Source organism: Ixodes scapularis, unplaced genomic scaffold (genome assembly GCF_016920785.2).
Source record: "Ixodes scapularis isolate PalLabHiFi unplaced genomic scaffold, ASM1692078v2 PGA_scaffold4__175_contigs__length_147842914, whole genome shotgun sequence".
Lineage (NCBI taxonomy): Eukaryota > Metazoa > Arthropoda > Arachnida > Ixodida > Ixodidae > Ixodes > Ixodes scapularis.
Window position 1 is genome coordinate 104966030 of NW_024609879.1, and position 18821 is coordinate 104984850.

General features: G+C 45.7%; 2 protein-coding genes across 4 annotated transcripts in view; one reads left to right on the top strand and one right to left on the bottom strand.

Annotated features, from left to right (window-relative positions):
• LOC8053527 (SH3 and multiple ankyrin repeat domains protein 3) overlaps positions 1–6333 on the top strand; it is a 148154-nt gene extending 141821 nt beyond the window's left edge. For all 3 annotated transcript variants that reach the window (XM_029983360.4, XM_029983358.4, XM_029983361.4), the window contains 2 exons: positions 718–958; positions 1576–6333. In XM_029983360.4, the coding sequence (XP_029839220.3) occupies positions 718–958; positions 1576–3953 (2619 nt within the window). In that variant the 3' untranslated portion in view covers positions 3954–6333. The remainder of the gene's footprint in view (positions 1–717; positions 959–1575) is intronic.
• Positions 6334–10513: 4180 nt separating this feature from the next.
• The window catches only part of LOC8053538, a 42535-nt gene continuing 34227 nt past the window's right edge, over positions 10514–18821 (bottom strand). The window contains exons 2-3 of the mRNA XM_040216085.3: positions 13535–13667; positions 10514–10760 (exon numbers count right to left, since the gene is read on the bottom strand). Of these exons, the coding sequence (XP_040072019.1) occupies positions 10514–10760; positions 13535–13667 (380 nt within the window). The remainder of the gene's footprint in view (positions 10761–13534; positions 13668–18821) is intronic.

Below are 18821 nucleotides of genomic sequence, written 5' to 3' on the forward strand. Positions count from 1 at the left end.
CTAAAAGCATCAGCTTAGTCGTTGGCTACGTTTTTTAACCGAGCTAAGATGGGGGGGGGGGGGGGGGGGGGGGGGGGGCGGGGGGCGAGGCGCGAGGCGAGGCGAGGCGAGGCGGGCTTGCTGGAAACAGTTTTTTTTTAACTGAGTCAGTCTGAAAGAAAGCATGCCAAGCCTGCGATACGCACGTTCTTGAGATCCGACTTCAGGTGCTACTCTGCTCGTGTACTTGTTTGAACGGTGATATTTTTCACACAGTCTTAGCTAAGACTGTTTCTAGAAGGAAAGCCGGTCCAGGTCTTTCCTTTACTGACTTAAGAAAGACATAGCGAAACGTCAGCTACCACGTGCTCATGAGTAAATAGAAAGAAGCATAGTTCCGCTAGTTCCAACATTAACTAGTGCCTCTAAATGGAGTGACGTCTTACCCCCTTGAGAAGTTTCTACACATTGAAACGAACCCAAAAGTGAGTGACAAGATGAGAACGACAGGATGTCTCTACAGATGGCCAACCTTCAACACGTGTTCGTGATCTTTCGCCATTATTTTGCTGCGCGTGCACACTTGAAGCGCACGGGACACCTAAGCATTATCAAAGGTAGAAGTTCGCGCTGGGGGCGAGACGACCGAGACACCTCCCTGCCGGTCTCGTCCACCCGATGAATGGACAAATGTTTCTTTGTCTGCGGTCACTCATGGTCCGTCTGCTCTGCTCGCAGGCGTCTGGTGTCGGGATGTCGTCGTCGGACATGGGCGCAGGCTCAGCCTCGTCAGCCTCATCGGCGGGGCCCGCAACGGCTGCCGTGTCGTCGGGCGGCGGCGGCTACCGGCAGTGCGCCACGCTGCCGCGCAAACTGTCGGCCAAGAAGGCTCCAGCCCCTCCCAAGAGAGACCCCCGCACCACCCTCTCCGTGGGAAGGGCTAGAGCGAAGTCCATGGTGGCTGGACTCACCGAAATCGGTCAGTATATGTCTCTGCTGTAGCTGGATCAATGGACGGGTGCACTTGCGCCATTTAGCCATTGTTTCATAATGTTCACTGTGTTCATTTATTATGTTATTGTTATGGTAAGCTAGAAAGGTAAACGTGACTATTGCGGCTTGGGTGAGAGTGGTTCCGCGACTAAACCTGTATAGCGTAGAATAATCTGTATGCGACAAGCAGCGCCACTTGCACTACGAGGCTCGAAGAGATGAAGATGCTAACAAAGATTGGTGGTTTGAGGTTTTCATTGTGATCTGTAGAGTAAATTGGTACACGACCCTTTATATTTTCATTCTTTTTGCTCCGTTTTATTTAGAACCTTATTTTCGAAGAAGTAAGTGGCCCATTCCGTCGTGGCTCTGCTGCCAGCTTACAGATGGTGCGATAATGATAGTGACATATGTGACATGTTTTCCTAATATCGTCACTCTGCAGTACTCCTCGTCATCTCGCTTGGCTTTCGTATTATTGAAGTTCCGGGTACCTTTGAAAAAACTTTGCACTCGTTAAATAAACAAATCGTCCTAAGAAACCTTAAGCATGTCTTCTTTGTTTACACACCGGCTTTTTGTTTGCTTTTTGTGATGACGCAGAGGTCCTTGACCGCACACTGAACGAGTACGACTCCGAGGGACGCTCGACCAAGAGTAGCTCCATCGAAAGCATTCCGAAGCAGAACGGTGGGCTCGTCCCCGGACTGACAGCCCCCGACGCAACGACGACCGCCTCTACGGCTCCGGAACCACCCAAGACCGCGTCCATCCGCAGCCGACCAGGTCGCATGACCGCCGCCGAACTTGAGGCATTCCTCACGCGGCAGAGTCAGGACCGCAAACCGCGAGTCTTCGGTAGCGTCGCAGCCATGAAGCGGGCAGCTCGAGGTACCACCCCAAGTCTCAAGGACTTCAACAGCGAGCCAGACCTGAACGTGACAGAGGCGGACCTGTCCCGGCGGCGCAGCCGGAGTCAGGAGGACCTCGCCCCTTACGGCGACGCGTGGAAGACCATCGAGGACGTCTGGAAGAAGTCGTCGCGAATCTACGCGGAAACCACGAAGCCCGTCGCCGAGAAAACTAGTCAGAGCTCCCGGAAGCCGCCTCCCAGCCACCCTCCCCCGCCGCCACCCGTCGGGCACGTCCTCAAGGTCGACGTCTCCAACGCTGTTGGGGACTACGCGAACGTAGACGGACTCCCGGATTCAAAAGTCATGTCCAGTTTCAGACCAGGAGATAGCGCGAAACTCTACGCGTCTCCAGAGTCCTTAACGAACGTTGCTTATAAGTCCAGCGCGGATGCTCGCGGCGCACGGTCGGGTAGAACCCCGACCTCCGGGTCGGGGACGCGGTCTCAGTCCTTGCCGCCCAGAATCCAGAACAACAGGGAGCCCTCAGAGACAAGAGACAACGTGGTCTACTCGACGTTCAGGGTGGTTCAACCAACTCCGGACACGGGAACGTTACGAGGCGCCAAGTGTAAGAAAGTCCGGGGTCCGGCTTCGGTGCAGGAAGAAGTGGCTCCGGAGAAGCCGCCGTACATTCCAGAACCGGACTACGACAGTTCGGAGGACGAGAAAGACACCTCGAAGCGTCAGAAGTCCGGAGACATGGGAACTTTCAAGGCTTCCGGACCTCTTAAGCCGGAAGAGATGCGCCAGATTGCTGACAAGGTTCAGCAGAGAACTTTGAGCCATCGGCAAGAACAGGAGCAGAAGTTGATGATGGCCGCGAAGAGTAGCACGCTGGAACACAAGCCCCGAACACAGGAGACCATCGTCCACATCAAGAGAGACCCTGTGGAGACAGAGAAGCTGGTCCTGGAGGTATCCTCAGGCTCCGTCAAGGAGAACATCAACGTGTTTGAGAAGAGGAGTGGTGGCACGTCCAAGACGTCCTCCTTGAAGCCTACCTGCCTCAGGGACCAGGAAGAGCCGGAGAACAGTTCCAGCGGCGTGTCGTCTGACGTCGAGGTGGAACGGCAGGAACTGCGGTCCTACGACCAGGCGACCCTGTCCAAGCGACTGAGCGCTTACTACCTCCAAAGACGGCAGTCCGCCGAGAACCTGGTTCCCCCCAGCGCTGCGCCTGTGGTGTCGACTCTGGAATCGCTCAACCAGAGGAACACATACGCTCGCCAGCCGGCAATGGCGTCGTCCCCGTCTCCGGCCATGGGACAAGCTCCGGTCCGGAGACAACCCGCCGACAAGGCCATCGTGGGCGGCATCCCCAAGAAGACGCTCAAGATCCGGCTGGATCAGAAGGTTCACGCGACGAGGAGGGCCGAAGGTGCGCGCGCAGCCGACGCGGACTGTTCGAACCTCAAACGCAGCATCGACGAAAGCTTGCAGTTCATCCGGCTGCAGGTCGACTCGCTCGGCCTGTCGTCCGTCAGCGAAGTGGACGTCCTCTCCGACCTTGTACCTCCGCCTCCCGAATTCTCGCACGGAGTCCGGCCTCAACAGGTCGAGCCCATAGCCCCGCCGCCGCCGGAGTTCTCCGACGAGTACCGCAAGTTTGATCCGCGGCACCCGGCCGTGTACCACCTGAACCAGCACCCTTCCTACTGCCGGTACAACGGGTCGCCGCAGCATCACGCTGCCACCCTCCGCCCGGCCCCGACCCATCACCATCGACCGGTACATGACGTGTACCGCCCAGGGTATGGTACCTTGGGCCGCAAGACGGATCCTCAGGTTCTGGTGGTACCCATCGAGCGGCAGGCTGGGGATCTGGCCCGTTTGAAGTCGGTCCAGCGAGAATTCAGGCAGAAGCCGCTGATTGAATGGAGCGCGAGGGATGTGAGCGACTGGCTCGAGTCGCTCTTCTTGCAAGAGTACAGACCGCGTTTCATCGAGGCTGGGATAACCGGGGTCAAGCTGGCCAACATGGACTCCAACGATTTCATGGGGCTAGGCGTGAAGCAGGTAGGGCATAGGATTAACATGGAGCGGTCGCTGAGGCGCTACATGAAGTGAGTTCGGGGGAGGCCATGCCCGTACCTGGCAGATAACCAAGCTCAGGAGTTGAGATGCCAACCCTGCCACTATACTAGGTCGCGAGCTAATTTATTTGCTTTAGATGCATCTGCGTACAACCAGGCGTACAGTGACCGGTATCTGCTCTTATCTGCCATACATGTCTGTACATAGGTGTGTTGTTAAATTAACGGCGGTAGCTGCTGTACCTAGGTTAACTTTGGAGTTGTGTCAGCCTGGCTTGTATCATGGTGATGTGCAATTTGTGTTTTGGTGAAGTAGATTGTGTTTACTATGTTGTCTGGCTCGTCGTGTCAGCGGAGGGAAGTGTGATAGTTGACAATATGTCCTGTCATAAAGTACAATCGACTACTGTACCTTTAGTTTTACGATGTTTTATCTTGCAAAGCGTTGTACACGCATAGTGTTTGCGGGTATCCAAATGAATATTGAACTGTGTGTACGCGTAGCTTTTTTGTTATGTATAGCTTTCTTTTTTAATGCAATTTTTTAACTTAACTTTTAGAACATTGTTTCTTCAATTAAGCGCGACATAGTCATTTCTTCAAGCATTCCAAAAACTTATTTTATTGCTCTGGTTCTCACGTATTAAGGAGCACGTTAAAAACAAAATGTAGCAAAAATGGCAAGAACATGATCTGCTCATAACACTGTCTACAATGAACGTGCAGTTAACATGAAAAAAGAACGACCACTTCTTTGCTTGCCGGTTTAGGCTATGTTTGTAGATTGATTATCTGTTTGCTTTAACAGGGCGGTCTATATGTACATCATTAGAGGTAGTTTTACGGACGTAAGAGAATGTATATTTTAAACGCGGAAGCTGCTTTGGCTGTTTTGTTGCAGAATGATACCAAGCTGAACTAATACTTTTCAAGATCGCATTTATCCTATACGAGGTTAGCGATTGTGACTATTCGCTTCAAGGTTAACGACCAGCATAGAGTACCACCCGCGTTTCATGTGTTTGAATGTTAGTTTCAAGGCTGATACTGCTGCTTCTAGAACCTTCACAAAAGTACAAGCCGCGGACTAAAAAAAAAAAAAAGAAAGAAAAAAAGACTGATGTCAACAATGCTCAACGTACTTCGCTAAGGATGATGACGGTAGTTTTTGCAAAGTAAGACAGCGATTTTGCTGTCTGTGGTCAGGTGTCGCGATATAGCTTTCCGGTAACAACCGGAGATGCAAATGGAAACGTGACGCACGCAATTAATTCGTCACGTAATGTTTTTCCGATTTGATTCAGACGATCAGCGTTTAGTTCCTTGACTGATTTTTCTGCAAGTGTCCGGCGTTTTTTTTTTTTTTTTTTTGACAAGATTTATTCCAAGTAAACCACGTGCTACTATGAGTAGCGTTCGGCAGATTCGAGCCTGTCACCTCGCTAGCTATTCCGGCGACGTGGTGTTAGTAACTAGTTTAAATATCGCAGTGATGTTTTGTAACATTTCATTCACTCTAGAAGACGCTTAGAAAATCGCCATTTGAAGTTGCCGAGAGAAGTCACGTGTACAAAACAACGCCGGGCACAAAATATTGAGATCCTCTGTCTTTACACAATGTTCTTTAAAGTTGTATGCAGATAAAACTAATGGAAAAAAATTGAGTTACAATAAAAGCTTAACATGAACAGGGGACGCTGGACATAGCTCGAAGTATAGAAATCTATGTGTGCGAACGCTTTCGAAGCAATTTTAACGAGCTGGTTTTATATAGTCATTTTTTCCGGGGTTCTTCCTCTCTACATAGTGGGTGAAATATTTCGTACTTTATGAGAGTTATCTATATCCTAATATATTATCATTCGAGGCATCTGTAATGTACATATATCGAAGAACCGAGTATCCTTACTTGAAGTTTTTAGCTTGCCTTGTTGTAAAACGTATGTTTCTCTTATTTAAATATCTGTTTATAAAAGCCAAGTTGCTCCCTTACTGAAATATTACTTTCACCTTTGTAAATGATATTTTCTCTCGCATAATACCACTGACCAGAAAAAGAAGTTATGTGTGTTTTGGAGTCACGTGCACTTTTTTTAATCGTTATTTGCTCGTACGTTTAGAAATGTTCAATGTAGCTTGAAAGTGGCGAAGTTGGGAAGACGTTTATTTTAGCCTCAGAAAACTACGCTTCTACAACCCGTCATTCCGGTCTGTTATGCACATAAACTGCTTATTTCATTTTTGATTTGTGCGCTTGTACATACAGAGAAGCTAGCAAGGGTTCTGCCAGAAAACGTCTACATGATATTTCCTTTCGTGTGTGGGTCTACAATGACATTGTACATATTACTCAGTGCGTGCACGTGTATATGTAAGATGTACACATATTACTATAAAGTCAAATTTAAAATAAAGCTGTGCCCTTGTGTCGTTCCTTCTAATACCGGTCAGAGTCAAGCTCAGTTTCTAACTGATCTTGGGTACTCTTCTCCCAGCCTTATTTGCAATGCCTGCAAATGATCAGCGTATCTATTTCATAATAATATGTAACATACTATGAACACAAATAATGATAACCACAACCTTGGGACCATGAACGATTGTTATGATGATATTGTTGCCATTAGTTTGATAATGCTTTATTTGCATAACGTTTTATTTGCAATATTGACAGCTTAATAACTGCACGTTTCAAGGCATCTGGCTTCATTGCTGTTCCGTAACTCGCGCGCCACTCGTAACTACTGCGTCTTTTTAATTTTTATTAAGTGGTTATCACATTTATTACACTCTGGCTACAGTAGCGGCTATAGCTTGTTGAACCTTACTCCGCGGTGTAAACAATACAATATTAAAGTTGCTAAAGTTGAAGCCTGGGCGAGTTGGTATGACATACTTAAAAGGTTAAAACAGCGCAAAAAACGACGGACAGGGTAAAGAAGGACACGGACAGAGCGCTGACTCGCAACTAAATCTTTACAGGACTCAACGGGGCAATATATACGCACAATTGAGAACAAAAAGAAAAAATCAGCCTAAAGACACTCAAAACAAAAGCACAAAAAACGTTTTTCGTGCTTTTGTTTTGAGTGTTTTTTTATGCTGATTTTCTTCTTTTTGTTCTCAATTGTGCGTATATATTGCCCCGTTGAGTCCAGTAAAGATTTAGTTGCGAGTCAGCGCTCTGTCCGTGTCCTTCTTTACCCTGTTCGTCGTTTTTTGCGCTGTTTTAACCTTTTAAACAATATTGAAGTTTAAGAGTTCCATAAAGTGAGCTTATAATGTATTAAGAAGTACCCCGGATGTTCATATACAAGTTTATTGAAAATCGCATCAAAACATTCAGCTAAAATAATACATCATTTGAACACACACAAATAGTTTTTTTGTAGCATTCTTATGTTAGAACGCTGACTGAGGACGGTGTTTTTGTCAAAAGCTCGATTTAAATGTGTTTATATATGTACTAAGTTTTACACATATCAACTCAGTGCGCATAGTGACACTAACAAACATTTAGGAATTATTTGGTCGTACATATTTTGTTCTGCTGGATAGTGATTCTATTTACAGAAAGTTTGAAATTATGAGGCATAGTTTTAGTAGTAGTGACATCAGTAATTAAATAAAATCAAAATTAGAACTTTGAAGAAAGAGGAAAAAGAGAAATAGATGACGACAAAGGCGAATATATATAAAAAACGCGTTTTTTTTTTTCAATTTCTACATGTTTTCAGTGTTATAATGTCGGGTTTACGATATCATTCGTTCATGGCGTCAAAGTGATTCTTTGGCTCAGGAACATTGAATACGTTCAAACCCAATAGAGTACCTACGTTACTCATGCTACGCATCAAGAATACCCGAAAAGATATTTGAATAGACACAGTTTATTACGAGCTGCTAAAAGAAGGCATTCCCACAAACAGACAGAAGTGTTTAATTTTTGTACAACAGAAATAGACAAAACGGTTATCTCAAGTGTCAGCACTACATTATATTTCATATGTCAGATATATTAACTCTGAAAATAAATATGTTGTCCCAGAACTTTGCATAGCATAATAAAGAATGATTGGAATCATACGCACACAAGACCCGGGACACTTTAACATCATGTTTTTTTATTGTTCTCTTGCCCCGTAATGCAACGAGCGAAGTCGTCCGTTTTGCAGATATTTGAAGGATAACTCGCGCTGCTTTTGAAAAATCCACAAATCCTTGTATAGTGCATGCACTCAATCATGTCTCGCAGAGTGCAGCACTTCACTTCGCCACCCTCTCGCCGATTTGATTGCCGCCCCCCCCCCCCCCTCCCCGTCGTTATGTGAATAGGTGAAGCTCAACCATCTTGGAATCCCGTAAAACGAATGAAAGAGACAATAGCCAAACCCATCACACTAGGAAATATGGAGCGTCTACGACCCCGCCAATCATTTGGGAGAGGCGGTCGTTGCAATATGCCGTGAGAGCTCGTCGAATGGCGAAGCTAAAATATGTCCCTACACTTAAAAAGAAAAGACACTTTGGGCTGTGAACTGAGCAGGCGTAACATATCATGTTTATAATGTCACAAAGCAATCTTCTTTTTTTTTTTTAATGTGAAACGTTTTTTGGTAGCTTTTCGGCATTTCGGGAAGCCCAGATAAAAGCATGGCCGCGATGCTCGACACCGATTGGTTGACGCGTGGGAGAGGATGAGTGAGGTGCTCGACGCTGATTGGTTAACGGGGAGGTCATGTGACCAGAGGGGTAGGCGAGGGGGAGCTCAATTACCTGTGCGCACTGGGGGAGAAGAGCTCGAGAGTATGGAAGTCTCCGAAAGATCGCCAGCTATATCAGCCGATTCGCGGTAGTATCGCTTCATTCTATAGGAACGGCTATCGAGTGCACACAAGGTACGCGTTAAACTATCTGATGAAGAATGCCGTGGACGTAGGCATCTGGCGTCAGGAAACTCGGAGTATCGCTAAAGGTTCGTGATGCTATAGAACGTTTTACGTATGCCACACAATTGTCTACCAATTTGCCCAAATTTTTTTTTTGTTTAGGTCTAAACATATTTTTAGTTCCATCATTCGCCGTGTTGGTCACCCGCCAGACTGCAGCGACTGGCTCTCCCAGTCACTTTTCGGGAAAGCATGCACTCCAGATATTTTTTTTTATAGTGTAGCTATGATCAGAGGCAGCTCAAGAAGCACAGAGCGTGGCCTGTTGCGATCGCGTCTCCTGCTTCGTGATTGGTTCTGTGGCGTGCTTATCGGCTGACGCTCCAATCTCATTGGCTGCAGAGCGATAGCAAGATGCTCGGGAACGCCCTGCGTTTCTTAAGATGTCAGTGACCACGACTTTCTGAACCATGAGCAGCGAGTGAAAGCACCTCGTGCGTGTTCACAACAACGCCCGCCGTCCGTGCTGAATAGGAACAACACGCAATCGCTATACTTCGTTTCACATTAAATCTCGACCGCAGTGCCAACGCCTCCAATCCGACGGATCCTGGTGATAGAGGGAAAAAATTGGCTTAGAAGGTCGGGAGGAATCATATGTTTGTCTTTTACAGCGAGGCTGTTTAGGGCTAGGGTTCCGTAGATTTTTCGTGTGCGTGACCAAAAACTCTACGCTCGCACCACCCGCACGCGCACGCCTTCCCCGTATAAAAGATCCGAAATAAATAACCAAAATAAAGCGTTGGCGAACGCCCGTACAAGATGTCACTTGTTTTAGGCTTCTGCTTTAGAACAGTTACGATTGCAGACGCCGGCACGTGCGGCGCGTAGAGCACCATTTCCTGCATTCTCCTTGATGCTTGGGTAATTTAGCCATGTGTCTATTTCACTTCTCTCGCCGGAATTGGGAGGCCGCGTAGAGTCCGGGCTCCTGAAGAGCAACGCGCCTACGAAGAGCAATGGCGGGAACGGCACCGAGAATGTCAGCGGCGGCGGCGGGCGTCAAGCACCACCAATGAAGATAGTGAACAAGACGCCAAGCGCATGCGCCGAACGCATGCGGCATGGGGCAGAGAACGCATCAGAAAGAAACAAGTACTATGCTGCTAAACTGGACAACTTTAATGGAGCATACGCTCAATCCTGTGTCACGTCTGTGTCGTTTGCTAAACAGCTTCGCTGGACATCAACCTTCACAGAGTGGAGTGGCTCATGATTTTTTTAAAACTTAGGCTAGATGGTGCGAGCTGTACCGCCCGTTATAGCCATTAACATCCATCCGTCCAGTCAATCGAAAATCGCACAAAAGTGCATCGTCATGGCGCTCGTAGTCTTTTTTTTTTTTTTTGCGTTTGCTATCTCCAAAGTAAACCAATCACGGACAGGGAATGTGGCGTGATTCTGTGCTTTTCTTTTTCCTGGGCGTGATTGGTTAAGCCCGCGATTGCAAACGCACGAATACGACGAGCGCCATGACGGTGGTTTTTTTTGGTGCTGTATTATCGGCTCGAAGGGATCGTACGAAATGTGAAACGGAGTATAGAACATTATCGTTATGTGCTAAATGATTTTAATTACAAAAAAAAAATTCCTTCCCCCCCCCCCCCCCCCCCCCCAAGAAAAAAAAAAGTTACACCGCCGGCAGTCACGACAGCGTCCACTTCAAGTTGTAGACCAGCAGCAGTAGGCAGGACGGAAGTGCCAGGTAAGCGGAAGTGACGTGGAGCCCCTGCGCGGCGCCCGAGCAGTCGTACTTGCAGTTGGTGTTGTACACGTCGCCGAGCAGATCTTTGGCGGTTTGAAGCAACGTGTGCACCAGGGCGGAGACTTCCTCCCTGCAGCCTGCCTCGCCGCTGGCCTTGTGCAGACACCGCTCCAGGAAGTCCATGGTGCTGAGGACGGACGCAGAGAGACGTTGGCACGTTCATCAGGATTATACAGTACGTTATCAAGCGGGGATGAAACGACCGCCCGGAGAAACGTGATTCCACGGGCACTCGAGGAAGAAGGTCGTGCATTAGCGTCTGACTACGTTGCGGTCAGCTACGTGCTGGATATCCAAGTGCCGGTATACTATGGCCACTAAGCGTGGCGTTGTTCGGTTGCTGGTGACCTGTGTGCCGAGAAACTGAGGGGGAGGAGGATTGTGGTATTTGAACGCAAGCGTTCGCAGCATATGCTCGCACGCAGATGTGTGCTTGATGGTCAGGAGTATGGGAGGAAGAAACATCCACGTCGTCTGATGGCGCGGTTACACTTGCGGATCCGCCCAGGCGGAAATGGGATTTTAGAGCCGGGTGGCGAAATCGACTCGTTGTTGGCGGAAAATTTGGATGTGGGTCCCGGATTGATCCAGATTTTGACGCAGCGACGAGTCAATTTCGCCATCTGGCTCCAAGATCCACTTTCCGCTAGCGGGGGTCCGCCCGCGAATCCGCAAGTGTGAACGCGCCATTAGATCTGCTAGTTAATTTTCTGCCGTGAATTTCACCAACAGGATGGCTTCGGTTTAAATAATTGCGTTATGTTTGTTTAGACACCGGGCAGTTGTCAGCCCCAATATGCGTCTGGCTGTCTTCGCGGCAGAGAATGAATTTAGTCAATGCAGCACGACTGCTCTATAGCTTGGGGCCCTTAACCTGCGTCACGCAGTGACACACGACTGCGCACGCCGGCACGATGCTCATCCAGATTGAAACGGACAGGTGTAGAGACTGAACCCACGATATCTCTGGGTTCTGCAGTGCAGCGCCGAAGACAAGTGTCAGGGCTTGTTCAGACGTTTGCGTTGGAGCGTGGGAGAGTGAGTTACGGTCGCTTGTGTCTTCCGACGACGAGAGTACAAACAGATGAACAAGGGCCCCCTCAGTTCTGGAAGAGCTTCCAACCTGAGCATAACTAGACTGAGGGTTTTGCAGTATATTTGCGAGGTCAACTGTGCGTACTATAAAAGTCTTTCAATATTCTACTGGTCACGAAACTTCTCCGTAACGATATGAGAGAGCTTGGTACGTAACCACGCGCGACGCTATAGCGTCGACCAATGTTGCCAATCTGGCCAGCACCTCTGGGTACGCTCAATTTTCTGGCTTCTTTTCGCTCGCAAAAACAGCGTTTTGTCTGAAAACGAACAAAATAAGCTTATTTCTAAGTTCTGTTATTAGAGATTAAAAAAAAATGACCGGTGCTTGCATACAGTGATCAATAGACCCTTTCCAAAAGCCCGCGCCAACGCCTGTCCGCCATTGCTTGACCACATACTCTGAGCATGTATTGGACGTACGGGTGACGTCATCGTTCGGCGTGAACTCGGCTCAGCTCGTATCGGAAACGAAGACTGCGTCAGCGTTCGGCGAGGGCTCGTATCCAATCACGCGCTTCGTGACTAAGGAATGGCAACCGCCAATGTTGCTTGATGGACTTTTGAAAAAAAGCTCTGTTACAGACGTACAAAACAAAAATGTCGATGTACGATAATTTTTTTTAACTGCTTGTAATCGCCAATTCGGGGTGGCACACTAAGTGGGGGGTGGCAAAACGAAAACGACACCCCTCCACACATACAAACACACGCGCACACGCGCACAAACACACACACACACACACAGACACATACACACGTACGCACACGCACGCACGCGCACACACACGCGCACACACACACACTTCGGGTACAGCGATCCTAGCGGTAGTTTTTGACCCTGTACCAAACTTTGGCCGACGTTTCGTGACCGGTAGCGTATTGAAGGTCTCTGGTGGTATCTGTGAGAAATGGTCTAAAGTTCGCAGAATTATCGCGAACCAACGTCGAAAGAACGATGAGTAAAAAAAAATTGTGCACATATAGGCAGGTCGAAATGGTTCCAGGGCTGCGACATAGATGGAGCAAGTGTGTTCTCTTGTTGCAAGCGACCAAGGCACTCAGTCAAACTCAAACGCAAATGTGTGAACCAAACTCTCAGCTGTAAACTAACTTCGGCTCTCCTCACTCACCCAGCTCTCTCCGCAACTTGAAGCGACTGGCTCTTCCAAGTGCTTTCCGCGAAAGCAGACGCATCGCATCTTTTAAGCCACACTGCTAATACATCATACGAAACACGCTCTGCAGACACTTTCTGAAGCGTATTGCTTCCTCGCAGGACGGTCCTGCTAAAGTGGCAGTACACAAACCGCCTGCAGACATCTTCGAAGCATACATACGTACGTACGAAACAAAGCGTGTCCGCAAACTCTGTCATCGTTTCTGCAGCGAACAACGAGTCTTTCGCACGCTGTACCGTAACCTGCTATATACTTACAAAGCCTGGCAGATCGCCACGAGAAGCGGCTGCCGCAATGGGGAAAATGGAGCGGCAGACAACGGATGAGAGGAGAGCCACGTGACTGGCGCCCCGCTGCGGCGAGACGCCGAAACACACTTCTCTTAAGCGAACAAGTGTGTTTCGGGTCCTCGCCGCTGCAAAAGCTGTGCGCTGACGTCCAGGTTCCCCAGGAAATGCTCTGTGCTACCAGATCCTCGCACTCCAAATCTGCGACCGGGCACTCTATGGCTCCGTCGTCGAACTGCCGGCTTCGTGAGTATGGAGGAGGCTATGGCTGTATACGAGCGGTGCAACTGCGTGTTTAGACTTTAGCGTATAGTTTCAAAAGAGACTCGGATACGTACCAGCAGGCTTCGTGAAGGTCGGCGGGGTTAGTCGCATTGAATTGCTTCTCCGAAAGTTGACTCCTGAAGCTGGTGCCGCACGCTTTGGTCCCCTGGATCGCCTGGTCCGTTTGGCACTGGGATCGGGCCAGAGCTGCGGGGAATGATCATTAACATCACGAGGCGAGTACACCTTGTTCACTACAGTCAACTTAAGAAACGCAAGGCGTGGCGACTCCCGCACATCTTACTGTAGCTCTTAAACCAGTGAGACCCGTCATTAGCCAAGCCCTGCGGCGTTTCATGATCTGTTGTGACTATCATGACGTCTAATACTGTACTTCGCTTAAAACTGACGTCCACGATGCACCAAAAGGTAACTGGCATATATAAAAAAAGTTGGCCAAATTATATTTGAGCTATCGACTTTGATGACCTCTCAAACATAAATGTAAAAATGTAATTGTGAAAATCATAACATTTTTTTAAACCTTTGATGAGCAGTGAACACAGGAATTCCAACCCGAGTGATGAAATGTAAAACCCTTGGATTACGTGTATAAATTCCAGCGCGGAAAATGAGGTAGAATTTTAAACGCTGCCTCAATGAAAACGATCCTAATGTGTAGGGTGTGCCATTAATCACTGCGATTGATAACAGTGTCACGTGATAGATTCCTAGTGATTGACCGGCTCGGATGGCTGCTGGCGCTGATGAGAAGGATTATTGATTCGATGTGCCTTCTAGACTTTGATAAAGCGTTCCTTTTATCTGTATTTTCACTTTGATGTTAATTATTTCATGGTCGATAATCGTATGGCGTATACTCGCTAGAATATTTTACGCCCTTAAAGGTATAAATTAAATTGTCTCAGGACTAACAGCTTAAGGGCTTTAAGTTAAGCTAATTAAGCTTAACAGCTTAATTAACACTCTTAAAATGCTTGCAAAAAAAAAAGTGCTCTGGCGTTCTTAACCGCCTCTGGGGGTAGTGTTTACGAGCAACATTGTCAACCAGCATCCATTACATAACTTGCACATGGACAGAAACCATATATATAGACGCCACGAAGCACACGCGAGACTGGAATCTCGTTGGTGTCGAGTGCTCCACTACCTTCCATACGTTACATCCAATTATACTAAATTGCGGGTGACCATCTCCGCAATTACGAAGTTTATGAATATTTTGTTTTATCCTCGTCAATATATCACATAAGACATAATATCTCGAAGTTCAAGAAATATATCCCCAAGTCAAAAGATTTGGTATCGGCGATAATTATTCAATATATTCGCTAAAAGAAAATTTCCCATCAAGCTGTTTGAATCGGGTTCAAGGTCACTTACACCCTATACAGCGCGGCAACACCTTCTTTCACACCATATTAAAATCCTTCAAGAATGAAGTGTCTTTCGTGCAACACTCCAATTAGCGATTAAAGATGACGTATTACCCGAAACAAAGGTGCTCAAAGGGTGTAGCTATGCGTGCAAGTATCTGGAACATAATTTTTATATCTTTAAGCGCGTAATATATTTCAGTGTACACGCACATATAGACTCATGTTCATGCACGTACTCAACGCGGGAGTGTGAAAGGTACCGAATTTGTTTGCACCCTCAAAGTTCTATCAATGGAGTTGACCGAAATATTCTTGCAGAAACATGCACGAGGTATTTAGTAACACGGCACATTTCCGACTGTTGATATCGTAGGGGATCTTCACATTTGGTTGTGGTTTATGTTACGGCGAAACGGAATATATGTAGGTACAGGAAACAAAAATACTCTGCTCGCTACGCCTGAGCGACTCAGTCGTTTCGTCAGAAGAGCTAGTCGCAGACAAAGAAATGTTCGCAATTAATTCCACGCGGGAAACAATGAATCTAGCCCGAGCTCTTCCACGAGGTCTTCCGGCCGTCCTTCGCTCTGAGTGCGTCATCATCTTCCATAGAAGTCTCAATGTGGCCGTCACGTCGCTTGCTTGAAGTACTGCAAACGACACTTCTGGTGTCTTTGGGAAATGCGGAGGCAAACCATCTTGGCTCCGTGTACAGCGTTCACAGTTGTAAACGAACCATCATGCAGCGTACCTCAAGCTCACATAGAGAACTCTAGAACAGAGTCTATTGTGAAATCACGGTAAGGTATGCTTTTTTTCCCCAATAAATTCGAGGTAGCTGAGATTGTGAATGAAGCCGCTCAGATGATTCACTTTTAGTGACTAAGAAAACCGGGGACAGGATATAGATGTCTCTCTGGCATGATTCATGAGTGAGACGACACGACATATACAACGTATAAAATTTGCTGCCTTTTTTTTTTCTTTTGTGTGTGTGAGTATGTGTGCCTGTGTGCGTGTATGTGTTATTTGCTCTTTACTAGGTTGAACATTTCTTTAAGTATGATTGTATTTATCACCTTCCTTAGCATCTTTACACATTTTTCTCACGATGTTGCAAGTTCCAAAACCATGCATCAAATCTGTATACTGATGAAGAAGTATGATAATGTTTTTTTTTATTCCCCCGCGTATTATATTAAATTACCGACCTCAGAATAAATTCCAGCTGCGCACAGCGACCTGGCGTGTCAGCTTTCATTACAATTCTCAAGATACCGCGCAACACAGTACAAATACGGCATCGGCGCTCCTCATCTGGTACGCATTATTGCTGAACACCAAACTTCAAGTCATACAGATTGATGCTGAGCATAATATGTTAACCGCACGCGGGTAATTTCAAGACGTTCGAAAAAGGAAATTAAAATATACCGGCTTTCACCTGAGGCTATGTCACGCTTTATGAACCGGGAATCACCAGTAATGTGAGGTCTCGTAACCTTAAAATAAAAAAAAAAAAAAAAAAAAAGGTTTTAGCACCGAATGTGGTAAAAGCCGATTTTCGAGTTCTCTAACGTTTGGTTGTAACGAAAAATCGACACTGAAAAGCGTTACACACATAGGGAACAATATAAAAAGACTTAAGTCCCCTGGCAATATTTGAACTCACCACCTCGAGGTTGTGAGCGAAGTGCTTTGCCTACTAAGCTATTTAGTTTATTTTTTTTTTTAATTTTTTTATTGGCGACTGAGTTATTTAGAGTCGGCGATCGAAGCATGCAAAAACGAAGGCATTTGCGCGACACGCGAAGGCGCGGTCGTGCGCTTCGCGGCCTTTCCTAACGTGCTGCGCCATCTCACGGCGTGTGTCAGAAATGAGAGCGAATCTTCAGTGGGCAGTGCCGTTAAGACGCTTTTCTCTTTTTTCCTGGAAGGCCTCCCACACATTCTGCGCTAACCAGCCTTCGTCAGCGTGATGAAGCTTGTATAATATTTTTTTTTCTGAAAATGTTTTACGGCTGTGTCAATACTTTAAATTGATTTCTTTTTTTTTTGTTTGTTTCCCTAATGTGTATTATTTTGACAATCTAATAGTTCTAACTCGTTTCATACACACACACATACACACATTATATATATATATATATATATATATATATATATATATATATATATATATATATATATATATATATATATATATATATATATATAACGACAACGTCAAAGAACGTTTCTGGAGTTTGCTGTTTCAACTAGAATATGAATTGCACACTTGAAGCTTGAAATTTCTAGAAAGTAAACACCGAGACGACACGTCCTCTTTAACAATGCTTTCTCGTAATAATGTGTTATCTTATCAACATTAAAATAAGCTAGAGAGAAATTGGGATTTCACAAACGGGTAAAAAAAAAAAAGAGTGAAAGGTGCTTTTTTAAATTATTTCTTGAAGCAACTGTGAGCATGTCAAGACCTCCATGACATTTTTCTTTTACAGTTTTGAGCTCAAAAATAAAAATAAATGACTCTTTGTTAGGTCAGTGTATCTGGATAACAATACTTTTGGTTAGTGGGTTATACAAGCACTCGGTGCTCTAGAAAAGTTAATTACATAATTATTTGGTTCTCTTGTACCTGGGAAAAAACTGACATACACTCTAAAAAAAGCCCGTGCGCCTACTTTCCCGCACAACACTTGGAGAGCCAATCGCCGCAGGTTACGGAGACACCTCATCGAATGATGATGTCGAAACTTATGTTTTAATAAAAAAAACGCAGTCTGAGTTGTGACATTATGCAATGCAAGCGTGACGTTTTGCATTGCTTAATGTCAGAACTAAAACTGCGTTTTTTTTTATCTAAAAAAAGGCGACTTTTCTTCGCAATTTGAGAAGTTTAATATTTTTTGCGCATTTTTATTGTCACACTTTTATTAGGAAGTTATACTTCGGGCTGAAAAACACTTTTTTCCGAATGCAAGTAGCGGTTGACAACGCCCCCTTTTTGATATACAAACTGAATCTCGATAACTGTTCAAAAAAAAAAAAAAATTAGTACCAGATTTAAAAGCATGTTCGGAATGAGCTCCATCTTAAAAAAATAATCTTGCAGCTATTGCAACACTTTGTTTTTAAACCAAGACTATCCAAAAAAGCTGTGAATTGTATTTTTGCGTGTGTACTTTTTGGCGCTTGTGTTTTTGAATGACGAAATGGCGAAATTGGATGTTCTTCTTTCATTAAATGGTCGTAGCATCGCAAGAGCCAATATTTAGATATCCTGTAGATTGAACCGTGGGGGGAACATAATCAAGTGGCTGAGAAAAGTTGACGTCACTCGAATATATTACTTTGCCTACCGAACGACACGACAGGTCACAAATGAGGCCCGGCAAGCAAGGCGACAAGCCGAAAATCGAAGACGTGACTCTAACAATGACTACCAAGCTGGTGGCTATTGAAGCAATGACTCTGAGGTTGTTTGTCCCAATAACAATTTGTTATTCACGTATCTTTATACTTTAAGCTCAATTATCTGGAAACAGTGTTTTTCAGTACATGGGTGCAATTATTTCCTTAGCCTGCCAATATAGAGCGTTGATTTTTTTATTCCTGCCTCCTACATAAATGTTGAAAAGTACTGAACTAGAGTTATAAATATGCACGTAACAGTTTTTGTGTTACACATTGTTTAATACACTAAGATAGCTAATATTTTAATACAAAAAATATGTATACAAAATTTCATTTTCAATTGGTTTCATTAAGTCTAGTTCTGCAAAAGGCACTACATATGAAACGAAATGACATATATATATATATATATATATATATATATATATATATATGACAGATAAACTCCTAATAATTACAGAAAAACTTCTTCCTTAACATGACCTAAAAGGTGTGTAAGGACTTAGCTTGTGCCCATAACATATTTTAACCCCGAGTTTGGGTA